At 42.2% G+C, this 24658-nt stretch overlaps 1 protein-coding gene across 4 annotated transcripts in view; it reads left to right on the top strand.

Annotated features, from left to right (window-relative positions):
• Positions 1-24087, top strand: part of LOC138638736 (cytochrome P450 2B4-like) — a 509280-nt gene extending 485193 nt beyond the window's left edge. For 2 of the 4 annotated variants that reach the window (XM_069728278.1, XM_069728282.1), the window contains 3 exons: positions 16795-16979; positions 17114-17255; positions 22100-24087. In XM_069728278.1, coding sequence (XP_069584379.1) covers positions 16795-16979; positions 17114-17255; positions 22100-22278 — 506 coding nt within the window. In that variant the 3' untranslated portion in view covers positions 22279-24087. The remainder of the gene's footprint in view (positions 1-16794; positions 16980-17113; positions 17256-22099) is intronic. The other 2 variants (XM_069728281.1, XM_069728280.1) reach the window with 1 other exon arrangement.
• The last annotated feature ends 571 nt before the right edge of the window (positions 24088-24658 follow it).

Genomic DNA, 24658 nt, shown 5'->3' with positions numbered 1-24658 from the left:
AAATAAACTGGTGGCATAGCTAGGTACAAGGTTGGGCTCCTCTGCTGAGTAGTAGACAGTGGAAGTTCATGCAAAATATTAACTGGTCTAAATGGAGGCCAGGGCCCCTGTATATTTTTTTACTATCATCTATCATTTCTACAAATTTGTATTGGCAGTGTCATTGAAGGATTTAACAGCACAGACTACACAGTGGTGGAGCAGGGAGAGGTAAGTTTTGCAAGTGGTAGAGCACTGTTCGAGCTGGGGGGAACACTCTCTCGTGGGAGGCGATACTGGCACAGAAATCCCTCATATTATGACAGTGTGTCTGACGTTGGTTGTGTACCACCACCATCAGAGACACTTCATTGTACTATGAGGGACCCTAAGCCAGTGCCATCACCCAAGAGTGGGCACATCCACCTGTCCAGGCAAACGGCACTCGCACGGGTGCTTGCGCCAAGTGGTGACCACGGCCCTGTTGGGGGAGTCAGCCCATTTAGAGAGGTATAAAAATGGTCTATGGTGGACATTCAGCAGCTGCAAATGGAGGAATTGGAGCAGTCAGTAAGAGGAGGCCAAAAGCAAAACAATTTTAAGGCAAGTTACGTGTCAGCAGGGAAAGGTGGGGCAAAATAATTTGAAATCCATGATTGGTTCATTTTAATGAAGGTTAGATCATCAACATTTCAGGTAGCCAGACTTGTCCTTTTTTCGGTCAGTATTGAACCAGCAGCACTGAAGACTCTTTCTGATTGCACACTAGGAGCTGGGCAAGCGAGCTCCTGTAATGCATATTCTGCCAATTCAGGCCAGGTGTCTATTTTAGATGCCCAATAATTAAAGGGGAATTACCTGTGAGGGAGAACATCGATAAGGGAGGAAAAATAGTTGGTAACCATACTGGAAAAATGCTGTCTCCTGTCACTTTGAATTGATGCAGCAGTACCTGTCGTGTCTGTGGTCATTGCGAAATCACTCCACAACCTGGTCATAACATAGTAACATAGTAACATAGTTAGTAAGGCCGAAAAAAGACATTTGTCCATCCAGTTCAGCCTATATTGCATCATAATAAATCCCCAGATCTACGTCCTTCTACAGAACCTAATAATTGTATGATACAATATTGTTCTGCTCCAGGAAGACATCGAGGCCTCTCTTGAACCCCTCGACTGAGTTCGCCATCACCACCTCCTCAGGCAAGCAATTCCAGATTCTCACTGCCCTAACAGTAAAGAATCCTCTTCTATGTTGGTGGAAAAACCTTCTCTCCTCCAGACGCAAAGAATGCCCCCTTGTGCCCGTCACTTTCCTTGGTATAAACAGATCCTCAGCGAGATATTTGTATTGTCCCCTTATATACTTATACATGGTTATTAGATCGCCCCTCAGTCGTCTTTTTTCTAGACTAAATAATCCTAATTTCGCTAATCTATCTGGGTATTGTAGTTCTCCTATCCCCTTTATTAATTTTGTTGCCCTCCTTTGTACTCTCTCTAGTTCCATTATATCCTTCCTGAGCACCGGTGCCCAAAACTGGACACAGTACTCCATGTGCGATCTAACTAGGGATTTGTACAGAGGCAGTATAATGCTCTCATCATGTATATCCAGACCTCTTTTAATGCACCCCATGATCCTGTTTGCCTTGGCAGCTGCTGCCTGGCACTGGCTGCTCCAGGTAAGTTTATAATTATCTAGGATCCCCAAGTCCTTCTCCCTGTCAGATTTACCCAGTGGTTTCCCGTTCAGTGTGTAAAGGTGATTGTTATGACCTGGTGGTTATGAGGCCACACTAAAATGACCTGGTGGCTAAAACGCAACATGGAACGAGCTCTGAGAAGGTGGTATCTCTACTGACCGCAGTCCCTAATCCTAACAACACAACTAGAAATAGCCGTGGGATGTTCCTGACACTCCCTAGACACCTCGTCACAGCCTAAGATATAACTTCCCCTAAAGAAGGAAATAGAAAGCTATCTTGCCTCAGAGAAACCCCCAAAAGGAAAGACAATCCCCCACAAATATTGACTGTGAAAGGAGAGGGAAATGATGAACACAGAAATGAAATTAGATTTCAGCAAAGGGAGGCCAAAACTAAATTAGATAGACAGAGAGCAAAGGATACTGTGCGGTCAGTATTAAAAACTACAAAATCCACGCAGAGTTTACAAAAATGAACTCCACACCGACTCACGGTGTGGAGGGGCAAATCTGCTTTCCCAGAGCATCCAGCTAGCCAGAATAAGACATAGTGACAAGCTGGACAAAAGAGACAAAATGCAAAGCAATAGAGTCCAAACAAATGGACAAACAAAACTAGAAAATGAAAAGGAATTCCAGCTCAACGAGGCAGTGAAAAGTAAAAACTTGGTACTTTATTCACTTCATATAAGAAGCAGAGGATAAAACATCAGCACAATGAAGATAAAAAACACACTATCTACGCGTTTCAGGTGACAAGGCACCCTTAGTTATGACTAAGGGTGCCTTGTCACCTGAAACGCGTAGATAGTGTGTTTTTTATCTTCATTGTGCTGATGTTTTATCCTCTGCTTCTTATATGAAGTGAATAAAGTACCAAGTTTTTACTTTTCACTGCCTCGTTGAGCTGGAATTCCTTTTCATTTTCTGGTTCTCTCACGCCTTGACACAGCGTTTCCGTGCTCCGAGCCTCCTGCGATCATCACTATGGTGAGCTGGATTTCTCTTTTTGTTACTACAAACAAAACTAGCAAAACTTATCTTTTGCAGACAAGGACTGGCCATATGAGAAATCCAAGGGAAGAATCAAATCCAACCAAGAACATTGACAGCAGGCATGGACTAAAGCCCAGAGCAGGTTTAAATAACAAACCCAGGCAAGGCGATTAGTGAAGACAGCTGCTACAGCTACCTAACGGAGCAGCAGTTCCACTTGAAACCACCAGAGGGAGCCCAAGGGCAGAACTCGCAAAAATACCATTAGCAACCACAGGAGGGAGCTCCAGAACGGAACTCACAACAGTACCCCCCCCCTTGAGGAGGGGTCACCGAACCCTCACCAGAGCTCCCAGGCCGATCAGGACTAGCCAAATGGAAAGCATGAACCAAATCGGGAGCATGAACATCGGAGGCAACAACCCAAGAATTATCCTCCTGGCCATAACCCTTCCACTTGACCAGATACTGAAGCTTTCGCCTCGAAAAACGAGAATCCAAAATCTTCTCTACCACATATTCCAATTCCCCCTCAACCAACACCGGAGCAGGAGGATCAACGGAGGGAACCATAGGTACCACATATCTCCGCAACAAGGATCTATGGAACACATTATGAATGGAAAAGGAAGATGGAAGGCCCAAACGAAAAGACACTGGATTGATAATTTCAGAAATCTTATAAGGCCCAATAAAGCGAGGCTTGAAATTAGGGGAAGAAACCTTCATAGGAACATGACGAGAAGACAACCAGACCAAATCCCCAACACGAAGCCGGGGACCAACACACCGACGACGGTTAGCAAAACGCTGAGCCTTCTCCTGAGACAACGTCAAATTGTCCACCACATGAGTCCAAATTTGCTGCAACCTGTCCACCACGGAATCCACACTAGGACAGTCAGAAGGCTCAAGCTGCCCTGAAGAAAAACGAGGATGAAAACCAAAGTTACAAAAAAAAGGCGAAACCAAGGTAGCCGAACTAGCCCGATTATTAAGGGCAAACTCGGCCAACGGCAAAAAGGTCACCCAATCATCCTGATCAGCAGACACAAAGCATCTCAAATAGGTTTCCAAGGTCTGATTGGTTCGCTCCGTTTGGCCATTTGTCTGAGGATGGAATGCAGAAGAAAAAGACAAATCAATGCCCATTCTAGCACAAAAGGACCGCCAAAACCTAGAAACGAACTGGGAACCTCTGTCAGACACAATATTTTCCGGAATACCATGCAAACGAACCACATGCTGAAAAAATAATGGAACCAAATCAGAAGAGGAAGGCAACTTAGGCAACGGTACCAAATGGACCATCTTAGAAAACCGGTCACAAACCACCCAGATGACAGACATCTTCTGAGAAACAGGAAGATCAGAAATAAAATCCATGGAAATATGTGTCCAGGGCCTCTCAGGAATAGGCAAAGGCAAAAGCAACCCGCTGGCATGGGAACAGCAAGGCTTAGCCCGAGCACAGGTGCCACAGGACTGCACAAACGAACGCACCTCCCGCGACAAGGAAGGCCACCAAAAGGACCTAGCCACCAAATCTCTGGTACTGAAAATACCAGGGTGACCAGCCAACACCGAACAATGAACCTCAGAAATTACCCTACTAGTCCATCTTTCAGGAACAAACAATTTCCCCACAGGACAGCGGTCAGGTTTATCAGCCTGAAACTCCTGAAGTACCCGCCGTAAATCAGAGGAGATGGCAGAAAGAATCACCCCCTCCTTGAGGATCCCAGCTGGCTCAAGAACTCCCGGAGAATCAGGCAAAAAACTCCTAGAAAGGGCATCAGCCTTCACATTCTTAGATCCAGGAATATACGAGACCACAAAATAAAAACGTGAGAAAAACAAAGACCACCGAGCCTGTCTAGGATTCAACCGCTTAGCAGACTCGAGGTAAATCAGATTCTTGTGATCAGTCAAGACCACCACGCGATGCTTGGCTCCCTCAAGCCAATGTCGCCACTCCTCAAATGCCCACTTCATAGCCAACAACTCCCGATTGCCGACATCATAATTACGCTCAGAAGACGAAAATTTTCTGGAGAAGAAGGCACAAGGTTTCATCAAAGAGCCATCAGAATTTCTCTGAGACAAAACGGCCCCCGCCCCAATCTCAGAAGCATCAACCTCAACCTTGAACGAAGGGGTTCAAGAGAGGCCTGGATGTCTTCCTGGAGCAGAACAATATTGTATCATACAATTAGGTTCTGTAGAAGGACGTAGATCTGGGGATTTATTATGATGGAATATAGGCTGAACTGGATGGACAAATGTCTTTTTTCGGCCTTACTAACTATGTTACTATGTTACTATGTTACTATGTAACCTGAAAAGGGAGAGAAACATCTGGCTGACACAACACAGGGGCAGAAGTAAAACGACGTTTAAGCTCCTGAAAAGCCTCAACAGCCGCAGAGGACCAATTCACCACATCAGCGCCCTTCCTCGTCAAATCGGTCAGAGGCTTCACCACACTAAAAAAATTAGCAATAAAGCGACGATAAAAATTGGCAAAGCCCAAAAATTTCTGAAGACTCTTTACAGATGTAGGTTGAGTCCAATCATGAATGGCCTGGACTTTAACAGGGTCCATTTCAATAGCCGAGGTAGAAAAAATGATACCCAAAAAAGAAACCCTCTGAACTCCAAAGAGGCACTTAGACCCCTTCACAAACAACGCATTAGTACGAAGGACCTGAAACACCATCCTAACCTGCTTCACATGAGACTCCCAATCATCGGAGAAAACCAAAATATCATCCAAATACACAATCATAAATTTATCCAGATAATTCCGGAAGATATCATGCATAAAGGACTGAAATACCGATGGAGCATTAGAGAGCCCGAATGGCATTACAAGATATTCAAAATGGCCTTCAGGCGTATTAAATGCTGTTTTCCATTCATCACCTTGTTTAATACGCACAAGATTATACGCCCCTCGGAGGTCGATTTTAGTAAACCAACTAGCACCCTTATTCCGAGCAAACAAATCAGAAAGCAAAGGTAACGGATACTGGAATTTGACAGTGATCTTATTGAGAAGGCGATAATCTATACAGGGTCTCAAGGAGCCATCCTTCTTGGCAACAAAAAAAAATCCCGCTCCCAACGGTGACGAAGACGGGCGAATATGCCCTTTCTCCAAGGATTCCTTTACATAACTCCGCATAGCGGCATGCTCTGGCACAGACAGATTGAAAAGTCGGCCTTTAGGGACCTTACAGCCAGGAATCAAATTAATGGCACAATTGCAGTCCCTATGAGGAGGCAGGGAACTGGACTTGGGCTCATCAAATACATCCTGGAAATCCGACAAAAACTCAGGAACTTCAGAAGAAGGGGACGAGGAAATGGACATCAAAGAAATATCACTATGTATCCCCTGACAACCCCAACCAGTCACAGACATAGATCTCCAATCCAGCACTGGATTATGTACCTGTAACCATGGAAAACCCAGCACAACAACATCATGCAAATTATGCAACACCAAAAAATGAATATTTTCCTGATGTGCTGGAGCCATGCACATGGTTAACTGTGTCCAGTAGTGAGGTTTATTCTTGTCCAATGGCGTAGCATCAATCCCCCTTAAGGGAATAGGACTCTGCAAAGGTTCCAAGGAAAAACCACAGCGCTTGGCAAATTCCAAGTCCATTAAGTTCAGGGCAGCGCCAGAATCCACAAATGCCATAACAGAGAAGGACGACAATGAGCAAATCAGGGTAACAGACAAGAGAAATTTAGGCTGCACAGTACTAATGGTAACAGACCCAGGAACCCTCCTAGTACGCTTAGGGCAATCAGAAATAGCATGAGCTGAATCACCACAGTAAAAACACAGGCCATTCTGACGTCTGAATTTCTGCCTTTCTGCTCTAGTCAAAATCCTATCACATTGCATAGGCTCAGGACTTCGCTCAGAGGACACTGCCATATGGTGCACCGCCTTGCGCTCACGCAAGCGCCGATCTATCTGAATAGCTAGAGACATAGATTCGCTCAAACCGGCAGGTGTAGGAAAGCCCACCATAACATCTTTAAGGGTTTCAGAAAGACCTTTTCTGAAAATAGCAGCCAGCGCCTCTTCATTCCATTTAGTGAGCACAGACCATTTTCTAAATTTCTGGCAATATAACTCTGCCTCTTCCTGACCCTGACACAGGGCCAACAGTGTTTTCTTAGCATGCTCTACAGAGTTAGGTTCGTCATACAACAATCTGAGCGCCTGAAAGAATGCATCTACATTCAATAATGCCGACTTCCCTGTTTCAAGAGCAAATGCTCAGTCTTGAGGATCACCAGTAAGGATATGATGATTTTCACTTGCTGAATGGGATCACCAGAAGAACGGGGTTTCAAAGCAAAAAACAACTTGCAGCTATTTTTAAAGTTCAAAAACTTGGATCTGTCCCCAAAAAACAAATCAGGAGTAGGAATTCTTGGCTCTAGAGCCGGAGTCTGAACAATATAATCTTGGATACTCTGGACTCTTGCAGCAAGTTGATCCACACGAGAAACCAAACCCTGAACCTCCATATCGGAGCATATATCCAGCACCACCCAGATATCAAGAGGAAAAAGAAGACAGAACAGAGCACAGAAAAAAAAATGGTTCAGAATTCTTCTTTTTTCCTTCTTTTGAGATGCATTCAATTCATTCTTGGACTGCTGTACTGTTATGACCTGGTGGTTAAGAGGCCACACTGAAATGACCTGGTGGCTAAAACGCAACATGGAATGAGCTCTGAGAAGGTGGTATCTCTACTGACCACAGTCCCTAATCCTAACAACACAACTAGAAATAGCCGTGGGATGTTCCTGACACTCCCTAGACACCTCGTCACAGCCTAAGATATAACTTCCCCTAAAGAAGGAAATAGAAAGCTATCTTGCTTCAGAGAAACCCCCAAAAGGAAAGACAGCCCCCCACAAATATTGACTGTGAAAGGAGAGGGAAATGACGAACACAGAAATGAAATTAGATTTCAGCAAAGGGAGGCCAAAACTAAACTAGATAGACAGAGAGCAAAGGATACTGTGCGGTCAGAATTAAAAACTACAAAATCCACGCAGAGTTTACAAAAATGAACTCCACACCGACTCATGGTGTGGAGGGGCAAATCTGCTTTCCCAGAGCGTCCAGCTAGCCAGAATAAGACATAGTGACAAGCTGGACAAAAGAGACAAAAAGCTAAGCAATAGAGTCCAAACAAATGGACAAACAAAACTAGCAAAACTTATCTTTTGCAGACAAGGACTGGCCATATGAGAAATCCAAGGGAAGAATCAAATCCAACCAAGAACATTGACAGCAGGCATGGACTAAAGCCCAGAGCAGGTTTAAATAACAAACCCAGGCAAGGCGATTAGTGAAGACAGTTGCTACAGCTACCTAACGGAGCAGCAGTTCCACTTGAAACCACCAGAGGGAGCCCAAGGGCAGAGCTCGCAAAAATACCATTAGCAACCACAGGAGGGAGCTCCAGAACGGAACTCACAACAGGTGATATTGATTCCTTCTTCCCATGTGTATAACCTTACATTTATCATTGTTAAACCTCATCTGGCACCTTTCAGCCCAAGTTTCCAACTTATCCAGATCCATCTGTAGCAGAATACTATCTTCTCTTGTATTAACAGCTTTACATAGTTTTGTATCATCTGCAAATATCAATATTTTACTGTGTAAACCTTCTACCAGATCATTAATGAATATGTTGAAGAGAACAGGTCGTAATTAGTGTTGAGCGATACCGTCCGATACTTGAAAGTATCGGTATCGGATAGTATCGGCCGATACCCGAAAAATATCGGATATCGCCGATACCGATATCCGATACCAATACAAGTCAATGGGACATCAAGTATCGGAAGGTATTCTCATGGTTCCCAGGGTCTGAAGGAGAGGAAACTCTCCTTCAGGCCCTGGGATCCATAGGGATGTGTAAAATAAAGAATTAAAATAAAAAATATTGATATATTTACCTCTCCGGCGGCCCCTGAACTCAGCGCGGGTAACCGGCAGGCTTCTTTGTTCAAAATCAGCGCTTTTAGGACCTGAGAATCACGTCCCGGCTTCTGATTGGTCGCGGGCCGCCCATGTGACCGCCACGCGACCAATCACAAGCCGCGACGTCACCGCAAGCTATTAGCGCGCTCATTTTTGAAAAATGAGCGCGTTAATGACTTTCAAAGACGTAGCGGCTTGTGATTGGTCGCGGCCACGCGACCAATCACAAGCCGCGACGTCACCGCAAGCTATTAACGCGCTCATTTTTAAAAATGAGCGCGTTAATGGCTTTCAAAGACGTAGCGGCTTGTGATTGGTCGCGTGGCCGCGACCAATCACAAGCCGGAGACGTCACCGCAAGCTATTAACGCGCTCATTTTTAAAAATGAGCGCGTTAATGACTTTCAAAGACGTCGCGGCTTGTGATTGGTCACGTGGCGGTCACATGGGCGGCCCGCGACCAATCAGAAGCCGGGACGTGATTCTCAGGTCCTAAAAGCGCTGATTTTGAACAACGAAGCCTGCCGGTTACCAGCGCTGAGTCCAGGGGCCGCCGGAGAGGTAAATATATCAATATTTTTTATTTTAATTCTTTATTTTACACATCTCTATGTATCCGATACCGATACCCGATACCACAAAAGTATCGGATCTCGGTATCGGAATTCCGATACCGCAAATATCGGCCGATACCCGATACTTGCGGTATCGGAATGCTCAACACTAGTCGTAATACCGACCCCTACGGTACCCCACTAGTCACAGCGACCCAGTTAGAGACTATACCATTTATAACCACCTATGCTTTCTATCACTAAGCCAGTTACTAACCCATTTACACACATTTTCCCCCAGACCAAGCATTCTCATTTTGTGTACCAACCTCTTGTGCGGCACGGTATCAAACGCTTTGGAAAAATCGAGATATACCACGTCCAATGACTCACTGTGGTCCAGCCTATAGCTTACCTCTTCATAAAAACTGATTAGATTGGTTTGACAGGAGCAATTTCTCATAAACCCATGCTGATATGGAGTTAAACAGTTATTCTCATTGAGATAATCCAGAATAACATCCCTCAGAAACCCTTCAAATATTTTACCAACAATAGAGGTTAGACTTACTGGCCTATAATTTCCAGGTTCACTTTTAGAGCCCTTTTTGAATATTGGCACCACATTTGCTATGCGCCAGTCCTGCAGAACAGACCCCGTCACTATAGAGTCCCTAAAAATAAGAAATAATGGTTTATCTATTACATTACTTAGTTCTCTTAGTACTCGTGGGTGTATGCCATCCGGACCCGGAGATTTATCTATTTTAATCTTATTTAGCCTGTTTCGCACCTCTTCTTGGGTTAGATTGGTGACCCTTAATATAGGGTTTTTGTTGTTTCTTGGGATTTCACCTAGCATTTCATTTTCCACCATGAATACCGTGGAGAAGAAGGTGTTTAATATGTTAGCTTTTTCCTCGTCATCTACAACCATTCTTTCCTCACTATTTTTTAAGGGGCCTACATTTTCAGTTTTTATTCTTTTACTATTGATATAGTTGAAGAACAGTTTGGGATTAGTTTTACTCTCCTTAGCAATGTGCTTCTCTGTTTCCTTTTTGGCAGCTTTAATTAGTTTTTTAGATTAAGTATTTTTCTCCCTATATTTTTTTAGAGCTTCAATGGTGCCATCCTGCTTTAGTAGTGCAAATGCTTTATTTTTACTGTTAATTCCCTGTCTTACTTCTTTGTTTAGCCACATTGGGTTTTTCCTATTTCTAGTCCTTTTATTCCCACAAGGTATAAACCACTTACACTGCCTATTTAGGATGTTCTTAAACATTTTCCATTTAATATCTGCATTCTTATTTCTGAGGATATTGTCCCAGTCTACCAGATTAAGGGCATCTCTAAGCTGGTCAAACTTTGCCTTCCTAAAGTTCAGTGTTTTTGTGACTCCCTGACAAGTCCCCCTAGTGAAAGACAGGTGAAACTGTACAATATTGTGGTCGCTATTTCCTAGATGCCCGACCACCTGCAGATTTGTTATTCTGTCAGGTCTATTAGATAGTATTAGGTCTAAAAGTGCTGCTCCTCTGGTTGGATTCTGCACCAATTGTGAAAGATAATTTTTCTTGGTTATTAGCAGAAACCTGTTGCCTTTATGGGTTTCACAGGTTTCTGTTTCCCAGTTAATATCCGGGTAGTTAAAGTCCCCCATAACCAGGACCTCATTATGGGTTGCAGCTTCATCTATCTGCTTTAGAAGTAGACTTTCCATGATTTTTGTTATATTTGGGGGTTTGTAACAGACCCCAATGAGAATTTTGTTACCATTTTTCCCTCCATGAATTTTGACCCATATGGACTCGACATCCTCATTCCCTTCGCTAATATCCTCCCTTAAAGTGGACTTTAGGCAAGACGTTACATAGAGACAAACCCCTCCTCCTCTCTGATTTTTACGATCCTTTCTAAACAGACTGTAACCCTGTAAGTTAACTGCCCAGTCATAGCTTTCATCTAACCATGTCTCGGTTATTCCCACTATGTCAAAGTTACCTGTAGATATTTCTGCTTCTAGTTCTTCCATCTTGTTTTTCAGGCTTCTGACATTTGCGAGCATGCAGTTTAGAGGATTTTGTTTTGTTCCAATCTCCTCGCTGTGGATTGTTTTAGAAATGTTCTTACCTCCCTTCTGAGTATGTTTTCCTGGGTCTTCTTTGTTCGAGTCTAATGTTTTTCTTCCCGTCCCCTCTTCTTCCCAGTCAGAACTGCAATCAGCAGAAACACCTGACCAAGACTGCACTTCAGGGACAACTGCATTACCACCTACAACCACCGGAGGGAGCCCAAAAGAAGAAATTCACAACACTTCATATAAAGCTGTGCCCCATATATAATGCTCTGCACCGTTCATTATGGCCCCATAGATGCTCCATATAAAGCTGTGCCCCATATATAATGCTCTGCACCGCTCATTATGGCTCCATAGAGCCCCCGCTCCCCCTCCCCTGCCGACCCCCGGGTATGACTCGAGTATAAGCCGAGAGGGGGACTTTCAGCCCAAAAAAAGGGCTGAAAATCTCAGTTTATACTCGAGTATATAAGGTGTATATATATATATATATATGTATATATATATATATATACACAGTACAGACCAAAAGATTGGACACACCACACACCTTCTCATTTACAGATTTTTCTGCATTTTCATGACTATGAAAATTGTACGTTCACACTGAAGGCATCAAAACTATGAATTAACACATGTGATATTATATACTTAACAAAAAAGTGTTAAACAACTGAAATCATGTCTTATATTCTAGGTTATTCAAAGTAGCCACCTTTTGCTTTGATGACTGCTTTGCACAATCTTTGCATTCTCTTGATGAGCTTCTTGATGGTGGATACACAGCTGATCGTCCTACTGAATAGTCTGTTAGAATTTGCATTATGGCAAGAAAAAAGCAGCTAAGTAAAGAAAAACGAGTGGCCATCATTACTTTATGAAATGAAGGTCAGTCAGTCTGAAAAATTGGGAAAACTTTGAAAGTGTCCCCAAGTGCAGTGGCAAAAACCATCAGGCGCTACAAAGAAACTGGCTCAAATGAAGACCACCCCAGGAAAGGAAGACCAAGAGTCAACTCTGATTCTGAGGATAAGTTTATCCGAGTCACCAGCCTCAGAAATCGCAGGTTAACAGCAGCTCAGATTAGAGACCAGGTCAATGCCACACAGAGTTCTAGCAGCAGACACATCTCTACAACAACTGTTAAGAGGAGACTTTATGCAGCAGGCCTTCATGGTAAAAAAGCTGCTAGGAAACCATTGCTAAGGATAGGCAACAAGCAGAAGAGACTTGTTTGGGCTAAAGAGCACAAGGAATGGACATTAGAGCAGTGGAAATCGGTGCTTTGGTCTGATGAGTCCAAATTTGAGATCTTTGGTTCCAACCACTGTGTCTTTGTGCGACGCAGAAAAGGTGAACGGATAGACTTTACATGTTTGGTTCCCACCATGAAGCATGGAGGAGGAGGTGTGATGGTGTGGGGGGGCTTTGCTGGTGACACTGTTGGGGATTTATTCAAAATTGAAGGCATGCTGAACCAGCATGGCTACCACAGCATCTTGCAGCGGCATGCTATTCCATCTGTTTTGCGTTTAGTTGGACCATCATTTATTTTTAAACAAGACAATGACACCAAACACACCTCCAGGCTGTGTAAGGGGTATTTGACCAAGAAAGAGAGTGATGGGGTGCTACGCCAGATGACCTGGCCTCCACAGTCACCAGACCTGAACCCAATCGAGATGGTTTGGGGTGAGCTGGAGCGCAGAGTAAAGGCAAATGGGCCAACAAGTGCTAAGCATCTCTGGGAACTCCTTAAAAATTGTTGGAAGATCATTCCCGGTGACTACCTCTTGAAGCTCATCAAGAGAATGCCAAGAGTGTGCAAAGCAGTCATCAAAGCAAAAGGTGGCTACTTTGAATAACCTAGAATATAAGACATATTTTCAGTTGTTTCACACTTTTTTGTTAAGTATATAATTCCACATGTGTTAATTCATAGTTTTGATGCCGTCAGTGTGAATGTACAATTTTCATAGTCATGAAAATACGGTAAAATCTTTACATGAGAAGGTGTGTCCAAACATTTGGACTGTACTGTATAGCACAGCCACATAGTACATAGCACAGCCACGTAGTATATAGCACAGCCAGGTAGTATACAGCAGAGGCACAGCCCACATAGTGTATAGCATAGCCACGTAGTATATAGCAGCCACGTAGTATATAGCACAGCCCACATAGTAATAGCACAGTCCACGTGGTATATAGCACAGTCCACATAGTATATTGCACTATACACGTAGTATATAGTACAGTCCATGTACTATATAACACAGCCCACATAGCATACAGCATAGTCCACATAGTATATAGCGCAGTGCACTTAGTATATAGCACAACCACGTAGTATATAGCACAGCCACGTAGTATATAGCACAGGGACAGCCCACATAGTTTATAGCACAGCCACGGAGTATATAACACAGCCCATGTAGTATATAGCACAGCCCACATAGTATATAGCAGTGTGGGCACCACAACCCTGTTAATAATAAAAATAAAAAATAGTTATATGCTCACCTTCCGGCGGCCCCCGGATCCAGCTCAGGAGTTAGCGATGCTCTCGCCAGGTCCATTTCCAGTGATGCTTTGCGGCAGTAACCCGTGATGACGTAGCGGTCTTCCGTGATCCTACCTCATCTGGGGTCATTTTGCAAAGCATTACTGGGAACGGAGCTGCTGACAGCATAGCAAGGATGGGGAAGGCATCGAGGGCTGCCTGAAGGTGAGAATAGCATGATTTTTTATTTCTTATTATTTTTAACATTATATCTTTTTACTATTGATGCTGCATAGACAGCATCAACAGTAAAGCTTGTCGCTGATTGGTCGCGGCCGGTCGGGAGTGAATAATCAGAGATGCGGGATTTCCGTTACAGTCTGTTTGTTTGTCTGTTTGTCTGTAACGGAAATTCCGCGTCGCTGATTGGTTGGGCCAGCCGGCCGCGATCAATCAGCGATATTGGCGCGGGATTTAAACTCTGCTTCGCTGATTGGTCACGCCTGGCCGGGCGCAACCAATCAGCGAAGCGTTGTTCAAATCCTGCGCCAATTCGCCTCGGCCGGACTGCTCCAGCCGCTGATTGGTCGCAGGCGGGTGGCGAGACCAATCAGCGACACGGGATTTCCATTACAGACAAACAGACGGAAATGGACCTTAGATGAATATATACAGTATATAGACTATTTTGTGCGATATAACTATGATTTAAGGGAATAAAAATTTAAATTTTAAAAATTGCGAAATTTAGAAAATTGCCAAATTTCCATTTTTTTTTTAAAATAAACATAAGTCATACTAAAGAAATTTTACCACTACCATAAAGTACAATATTTCACAAGAAAACAGTCTCAGAATCCCTGGGATCCATTGAAGCGTTCCACAGTTTTTACCTCATAAATTGACAGTGGTCAGAATTGTAAAAATTGACCTGGTCAGAAAGGTAAAAATAGGCTTTGGGGTGAAGGGGTTAAATCATTTGTTTCTTTCAACAGCTAAAAACAGTTAGGTTCATATATATTTGGACAGAGACAACATTTTTCTGATTTTGGTTATAGATATTACCACAATGAATTTTAAACAAAACAATTCAGATGCAGTTGAAGTTCAGACTTTCAGCTTTCATTTAAGGGTATCCACATTAAAATTGGATGAAGGGTTTAGGAGTTTCAGCTCCTTAACATGTGCCACCCTGTTTTTAAAGGGACCAAAATAACTGGACAGATTCAATCATTTTAAATAAAATGTTCATTTCTAGTACTTGGTTGAAAACCCTTTGTGGGCAATGACTGCCTGAAGTCTTGAACTCATGGACATCACCAGACGCTGTGTTTCCTCCTTTTTGATGCTCGGCCTTCACTGCGGTGGTTTTCAGTTGCTGTTTGTTTGTGGGCTTTCCTGTCTGAAGTTTAGTCTTTAACAAGTGAAATGCTGCTCAATTGGGTTGAGATCAGGTGACTGACTTGGCCATTCAAGAATATTCCACTTTTTGCTTTAATAAACTCCTGGGTTGCTTTGGCTTTATGTTTTGGGTCATTGTCCATCTGTAGTATGAAATGACGACCAATCAGTTTGGTTGCATTTGGCTGGATCTGAGCACACAGTATGGCTCTGAATACCTCAGAATTCATTCGGCTGCTTCTGTCCTGTGTCACATCATCAATAAACACTAGTGACCCAGTGCCACTGGCAGCCATGCATGCCCAAGCAATCACACTGCCTCCGCCGTGTTTTTACAGATGATGTGGTATGCTTTGGATCATGAGCTGTACCACGCCTTCGCCGTACTTTTCTCTTTCCATCATTCTGGTAGAGGTTGATCTTGGTTTCAGCTGTCCAAAGAATGTTCTTCCAGAACTGTGCTGGCTTTTTTAGATGTTTTTTAGCAAAGTCCAGTCTAGCCTTTTTATTCTTGATGCTTATGAGTGGCTTGCACCGTGCCGTGAACCCTCTGTAGTTTTCATGCAGTCTTCTCTTTATGGTAGATTGGGATATTGATACGCCGACCTCCTGGAGAGTGTTGGTCACTTGGTTGGCTGTTGTGAAGGGGTTTCTCTTCACTATGGAGATTATTCTGCCATCATCCACCACTGTTGACTTCCGTGGGCGCCCAGGTCTTTTTGCATTGATGAGTTCACCAGTGCTTTCTTTCTTTTTTTCTCAGGATGTACCAAACTGTAGATTTTGCCACTCCTAATAGTGTAGCAATTTCTCAGATGGGTTTTTTCTGTTTTCGCAGCTTAAGGATGGCTTGTTTCACCTGCATGGAGAGCTTCTTTGACCGCATGTTTACTTCACAGCAAAACCTTCCAAATGCAAGCACCACACCTCAAATCAACTCCAGGCCTTTTATCTGCTTAATTGAGAATGACATAATGAAGGGATTGCCCACACCTGTCCATGAAATAGCCTTTGTGTCAATTGTCCAATTACTTTTGGTCCCTTTAAAAACAGGGTGGCACATGTTAAGGAGCTGAAATTCCTAAAACCTTCATCAAATTTTAATGTGGATACCCTCAAATGAAAGCTGAAAGTCTGAACTTCAACTGCATCTGAATTGTTTTGCTTAAAATTCATTGTGGTAATGTCTATAACCAAAATTAGAAAAATGTTGTCTCTGTCCAAATATAAATATGGACCTAACTGTAGCTGTCACTACATGAGTGGTTGTAACCATGGATACCTAAGCTAATGGTTTAGTGACATAGTTAATCATGGGAACTATACTATATTTCTATTTGTCGTTATTTACTAATATTATTACATTTACTGCATGTTGGGATAGAATCCTGGAGATGGGAATACTCCTTTAACGAACGTGTAGAATAACAATATAAAAAAAATTGTTTTCCAGGTCCAACATATATTGAACTTGTACTTTGTTTTAAATCTTTCAGAATTGGCTTTGTAACTCATAATACATACCATTTTTACCTTTTAGAAAAAGTCCAAAATGAAATTGAAAATGTAATTGGATCTGCTCAACCTCAAATAGAACATAGAAAGGAAATGCCATATACTGATGCTGTCATTCATGAAATTCAAAGATTTGGGGATATCGCACCTGTAAGCCTCCCACATGCCACAACTACGGACATCACATTCAGGGGTTATAATCTTCCAAAGGTTAGGAGACTTCTTTTATACCATAAGTCTGGACTTGTGTGTGTTTTCCATTGAATATTTTAATAAATGACGTATATTTATAATATTTTCATTATATTTTTTATGGTAATTCATATTGCCTTTTGTTTTTCCAGGGCACAACTGTCATTCCGTTTCTTCACTCTGCTCTTAGAGATAAAGCTTATTTTGAGAAGCCAGAAGAGTTTTATCCTGGGCACTTTCTTGACTCAGAAGGACAATTTAAGAAGAACGAAGCCTTGATTCCCTTCTCATTAGGTACATTTCTTTCATTTCCTTTTAATGGCATCATGCGTTTATATAACGTAAAGCGAACTGTAGAAACTGTGCACAAAATTTGCCTTGGTTTAAATATACTCGAATATACTCGAGTATAAGCCGAGACCCCTAATTTTTCCACAAAAAACTTGGAAAGCTTAATGACTCGAGTATAAGCCTAGGGTGGAAAATGCAGCAGCTATGCAGCAGCTACTGGTAAATTTCAAAAATAAAAATAGGTACCAATAAAAGTAAAATTAATTGAGATATCAGTAGGTTAAGTGTTTTTGAATATCCATATTGAATCAGGAGCCCCATATAATGCTCCATACCGTTTATGATGGGCCCCATAAGATGCTCCATATTAAAATATGCCCCATACAATGCTGCACAAATGTTGATTATGGCCCCCTAAGATGCTCCATACAGACATTTGCCCCATATAATGCTCCACAAATGCTGATTATGGCCCCATACGATGCTCCATAGACACATTTGCCCCAAATAATGCTCCACAAATGATGATTATGGCCCCATAAGATGCTCCATAGAGATATGTGCCCCATATAATGCTGCACATGGCCCCATAGAGAAATTTGCCCCATATAATGCTGCACATGGCCCCATAAGATGCTCCATAGAGATATTTGCCCCATATAATGCTGCACATGGCCCCATAGAGATATTTGCCCCATATAATGCTGCACATGGTCCCATAAGATGCTCCATACAGATATTTGCCCCATATAATGCTGCACATGGCCCCATAAGATGCTCCATACAGATATTTGCCCCATATAATGCTGCACATGGCCCCATAAGATGCTCCATACAGATATTTGCCCCATATAATGCTGCACATGGCCCCCTAGAGATTTTTGCCCCATATAATGCTGCACATGGTCCCATAAGATGCTCCATAGAGATATTTGCCCCATATAATGCTGCACATGGCCCCATAGAGATTTTTTCCCCATATAATGCTGCACATGGCCCCATAGAGATATTTGCCCCATAAAAAGCTGCACATGACCCCATATGATTCTCTATACAGATATTTGCCCCATATAATGCTGCACATGGCCCCATAAGATGCTCCATACAGATATTTGCCCCATATAATGCTTCACAAGGCCCCCTAGAGATTTTTGCCCCATATAATGCTGCACATGGTCCCATAAGATGCTCCATAGAGATATTTGCTCCATATAATGCTGCACATGACCCCATATGATTCTCTATACAGATATTTGCCCCATATAATGCTGCACATGGCCCCATACAGATATTTGCCCCATATAATGCTGCACATGACCCCATATGATTCTCTATACAGATATTTGCCCCATATAATGATGCAAATGGCCCCATACAGATATTTTCCCCTTATAATGCTGCACATGACCCCATATGATTCTCTATACAGATATTTGCCCCATATAATGCTGCACATTGCACCATACAGATATTTGCCCCATATAATGCTGCACATGGCCCCATACAGATATTTGCCTCATATAATGCTGCACATGGCCCCATAAGATGCTCCATACAGATATTTGCCCCATATAATGCTGCACATGGCCCCATAAGATGCTCCATACAGATATTTGCCCCATATAATGCTGCACATGGCCCCATACAGATCTTTGCCCCATATAATGCTGCACATGGCCCAATACAGATATTTGCCCCATATAATGCTGCACATTGCCCCCTAGAGATTTTTGCCCCATATAATGCTGCACATGGTCCCATAAGATGCTCCATAGAGATAATTGCCCCATATAATGCTGCACATGGCCCCCTAGAGATTTTTGCCCCATATAATGCTGCACATGGTCCCATAAGATGCTCCATAGAGATAATTGCCCCATATAATGCTGCACATGGCCCCGTAGAGATTTTTTCCCCATATAATGCTGCACATGGTCCCATAGAGATATTTGCCCCATAAAATGCTGCACATGACCCCATATGATTCTCTATACAGTTATTTGCCCCATATAATGCTGCACATGGCCCCATAAGATGCTCCATACAGATATTTGCCCCATATAATGCTTCACAAGGCCCCCTAGAGATTTTTGCCCCATATAATGCTGCACATGGTCCCATAAGATGCTCCATAGAGATATTTGCCCCATATAATGCTGCACATGACCCCATATGATTCTCTATACAGATATTTGCCCCATATAATGATGCAAATGGCCCCATACAGATATTTTCCCCTTATAATGCTGCACATGACCCCATATGATTCTCTATACAGATATTTGCCCCATATAATGCTGCACATTGCACCATACAGATATTTGCCCCATATAATGCTGCACATGGCCCCATACAGATATTTGCCTCATATAATGCTGCACATGGCCCCATAAGATGCTCCATACAGATATTTGCCCCATATAATGCTGCACATGGCCCCATAAGATGCTCCATACAGATATTTGCCCCATATAATGCTGCACATGGCCCCATACAGATCTTTGCCCCATATAATGCTGCACATGGCCCAATACAGATATTTGCCCCATATAACGCTGCACATTGCCCCATAAGATGCTCCATACAGATATTTGCCCCATATAATGCTGCACATGGCCCCATACAGATATTTTCTCCATATAATGCTGCACATGACCCCATAAGATGCTCTATAGAAATATTTGCCCCATATAATGCTGCACATGGCCCCATATGATTCTATATACAGATATTTGCCCCATATAATGCCGCACATTGCACCATACAGATATTTGCCCCATATAATGCTGCACATCGCCCCACACAGATATTTGCCCCATATAATGCTGCACATGGCCCCATACAGACATTTGCCTCATATAATGCTGCACATGGCCCCATAAGATGCTCCATACAAACATTTTCCCAATATGCTGTTGCTGTGATTTAAAAAAAAAATGATACTATCAGTCCCCCGGCACTTGAGAAATCGCTCCTGTCAAACCAATCTAATCAGTTTTTATGAAGAGGTAAGCTATAGGCTGGACCACGGTGAGTCATTGGACGTGGTATATCTCGATTTTTCCAAAGCGTTTGATACCGTGCCGCACAAGAGGTTGGTACACAACATGAGAATGCTTGGTCTGGGGGAAAATGTGTGTAAATGGGTTAGTAACTGGCTTAGTGATAGAAAGCAGAGGGTGGTTATAAATGGTATAGTCTCTAACTGGGTCGCTGTGACCAGTGGGGTACCGCAGGGGTCAGTATTGGGACCTGTTCTCTTCAACATATTCATTAATGATCTGGTAGAAGGTTTACACAGTAAAATATCGATATTTGCAGATGATACAAAACTATGTAAAGCAGTTAATACAAGAGAAGATAGTATTCTGCTACAGATGGATCTGGATAAGTTGGAAACTTGGGCTGAAAGGTGGCAGATGAGGTTTAACAATGATAAATGTAAGGTTATACACATGGGAAGAAGGAATCAATGTCACCATTACACACTGAATGGGAAACCACTGGGTAAATCTGACAGGGAGAAGGACTTGGGGATCCTAGTTAATGATAAACTTACCTGGAGCAGCCAGTGCCAGGCAGCAGCTGCCAAGGCAAACAGGATCATGGGGTGCATTAAAAGAGGTCTGGATACACATGATGAGAGCATTATACTGCCTCTGTACAAATCCCTAGTTAGACCGCACATGGAATACTGTGTCCAGTTTTGGGCACCGGTGCTCAGGAAGGATATAATGGAACTAGAGAGAGTACAAAGGAGGGCTACAAAATTAATAAAGGGGATGGGAGAACTACAATACCCAGATAGATTAGCGAAATTAGGATTATTTAGTCTAGAAAAAAGACGACTGAGGGGCGATCTAATAACCATGTCAATTTTTTTGAGCCCAGCATCATTATGGGCTTTATCGGCTGTTTATTCATCTTTACCCAATCATTTCCTGTTGAGTAATTGGAGGCCCAAATGTGACACATGTGTTTAGGGCATCAACAGGAGCACTAGAGCTAGCCGACGTCTGAGTGGGGGCGCCAATCTCGATTGTGTTTAGGGTGCCAACCTCCGCTGATAGGCAGTGGTCATTGAGGGCCCATAAATAGGGCCACGTAGAGAGCACGGTTGTCTGTAGTATTGTGTTCGTGGCTGTTTTATGGATTCATGTAAATAATAAAATAGGTATTGTTATATATATTTTAAGAGTATAGGTAATTGTGTCTTACTGTTTATCCCAAGTCATATTGCACGACTCGTTAAAGGGTTGATTGTGACTTGTAGGATCGCTACTTTCAACAGGTGGCGCTATAAAGTTTAAGTCCTCTTTTTCTCAGAAGAGGCAATTTAAATATTTAATTTCCCAGAGGAGCATTGCACGGCGAATAAGCCTCCTTACCTTGACAAGCCAGCTGGTATGTCACTCTCCATAAGGAGAAACGTTACCCCTTAGACCCCAGTCCAGAGCCTCTCACCTAGCCAAATCAGTTCTAAGCTTCGCACTGACGAGGGCCAACAGCCCAAAATACCGTGTCTGCGAATTGAGATTCTGATTTGGCTTTTATCCTAAGTCATATTGCACGACTCGCTAAAGGGTTGATTGTGACTTGTAGGATCGCTACTTCCAACAGGTGGCGCTATAGAGTTTAAGTCCTCTTTTTCTCAGAAGAGGCAATTTGAATATCTGAAATATTAGTAACTCTTTCAGTTACATTGTATACCATTTTGATTTATGGTTTTCTGGAAAAAAAAGAAAAACTAAAATAAAGCTAGTTTTTCCTGCTCTATTACATGCATGATCAATATGACTGATCACTGGAATTTTGTTTGTTTTTTCTATTTTTGTTTTCTTATACAGGTAAAAGAAGTTGTGCCGGAGAGAACTTGGCAAAAATGGAAATGTTCCTGTTCTTCACAACCCTGCTCCAGAACTTCACATTCAAGGCTCCATCAGGGGCAAAGCTAGACCTTTCACCTGCAATGGGACTTACTAATTCTCCATTACCCTATGACATGTGTGCAATCCCTCGCGGATAAGACATCGTGTGCATCTAGATGCATCGTGTGCATCTATAGCCAATTTATAGTTGCACTTCAATTTGAAGATTCTTTCTATAAAATATTAGGAATGAAAATAAGCAAGTCTAAGAAAAATGCTTCGTTAGTTGTTAAAATACAATGGAGGCTTAAATTCTTACATGTTGATCCTCACTTCAGCCTTTGCCGTCTTTCATAAGAGGAAAATTCAGCTGCATAGTAGGCAGCCATGTCATGCTTTGGGTGAATGTGTAATTTAGGGTTAGCCTTATGAACAGTTAACTACAGGACTAGAGAGGAAATTCAGATTCAGCAGATTTGCATGATTTTTGTGAACTTTGATTCATTTCAAATATATTTCACGCAAATCGAATTTGAAATTTTAAAGACATTTATTATACTCCGGAGATCTTGGCAGACCACAAAGCTTAATAAATTCAAGGTTAAAAAAATAGCTTTTTTACCTGTTCAACTCCCTCTGGCACTAGTCGCTCTTCAGTGCCTCGGTTGTGGAATAGGCCTCATAATATCATGATGTCTCAGGGTACTGAGTAGGCCTGATGATGCATCAGGACATGCTTCATCACCCGATGCCATGAAGTTGTGAGGCTTAGTCTGTACCAGAGCCCACCCGGTGGAGACATTGGAACCAGAGTGAGCTGTACGGTTAGACAGTTGAAGGCTGCTGAAGTGAGCATTATCTATAAACTTTATATACTTTTTTCTTCACTCATTCCATGCTTTAAAATTAATTTAGCAAATTGACAGTTAACATTTGTCCTATTGCAGTGAATAGTATCTCAAATATTCGAAATTCAAATTGTGGGTAAAAATTCCATGCAAATTTGATTTGCTTCAAATCGATCTGCTGATCTCTAATAAATAGTGACATACGAAATTGCTCCCACTGGAAGTGAATCTGGATGCCCAGAAGATATTAGAAATATTTAAAACATTGTTACAATAAAATTATTAAACTCTATTATTTCTAATGAATGTCATTTATTCTAACTACATAACTAGTCTGAAAGTATGTGTCTCTTGAGAACATCAGGTAGCTTAAACTCGACTGCAGAGGCATGCATGAAAATTCTAGAATAAGGTTTATTTTCAAGCTGAATTCTTGTAGATATAAACAATTGCAGTAGGTAAAAAGACTTTTCTGAACCAGAGATATACAGAGATGAGCCTCAGACGAATATGGCTGACATACAGTGACACAGGAGGAAGTACGTAGGGGTTAATTTACATCAGAGCTGGGCTACAGGGAGAAAGACAGGACAAACTTGTAAAAGGCAAATATGATTTCATAGTAGTGTAACAGCAACAATACAATCGCAATACAGTACTGTATGTGTTAAATATTAATTATTCTTATTTTTATTCTGTACCGAGCACATGGTTTCTTGCTGACACTATCAAAAGCTATTTCTGTGTATGTAGCTCAGAGTATAAGTTAACTCCATATACAGAAGACACGTGATCTGTAGAAATCATATAAATAACGTCTCTAAGGAGGGTGGGGGGCTTTTGTCACGTGGGACGGTCACCTCCCTTCCTTCACCATCATTCTTCATGGACATGGGACAAGACACGAGGAACAACAGCTTTTAGCTACTCCATGCCATGATGACCTTCAAACTCCACACAGACAGATGACTTCTACCATTCAGGACCTTGGAAAGATGAGTAACAAGAAAAGCGCTGATATCTACACATGGACACTCTGTTTGTAATTGTTTCATCTACCTTTTATGTTTTCTGCAATTTGGTTTTTCTGTGGACTAGTCAATAAACCACTATACTTTCTTCAGAAAATCATGACATTTTTCTTTTAAGAATAACGCACCTGGTTAAGTCTTGATTAGATATTTTTGCGCAATAACGATTTTTAACATTGGCCAAGCCAGCCAGTTTTGATTTTTTTGTGCTATTTTTGCGTGAATTTCCTTCTTCTTGCACACGGGGGAAGACAGAAGAGTTCCGCTAGATTGTGCAAGTATTCAGGAATTCCACTTCAAAATTTCAAGTCACAAAGAACTCATACAAGAACCTACGAATTACGAAGACTTTAACAGGTGTCAGACAGATTGACAGCAAGCACTGGTAGTGCTGAAGATAGACGTGCTAAAAATAGCCGTGCTGAAGTCCGGAGCCCAGCGTTGTAAAAGCAAAGGGACTACAAGCTGAGATATCAAGGTAAGACAAATGGATTTGATTAATTCATATGCTAAATCAAGTCAGATAGAATTTGTAAGTTTGTACGGATCTAGCTTAGAAATATTTTGGTCTAATTTATTTTCAGAATGCAGAACCGCGAATTTGAAGTTAGATTCTAAGCTAATGTCTAGGAAAAAAGAAAAAGAGCAACTTAATAATA

Source organism: Ranitomeya imitator, chromosome 5 (assembly GCF_032444005.1).
Source record: "Ranitomeya imitator isolate aRanImi1 chromosome 5, aRanImi1.pri, whole genome shotgun sequence".
Lineage (NCBI taxonomy): Eukaryota > Metazoa > Chordata > Amphibia > Anura > Dendrobatidae > Ranitomeya > Ranitomeya imitator.
This window is presented reverse-complemented; position numbering and strand designations above follow the sequence as displayed.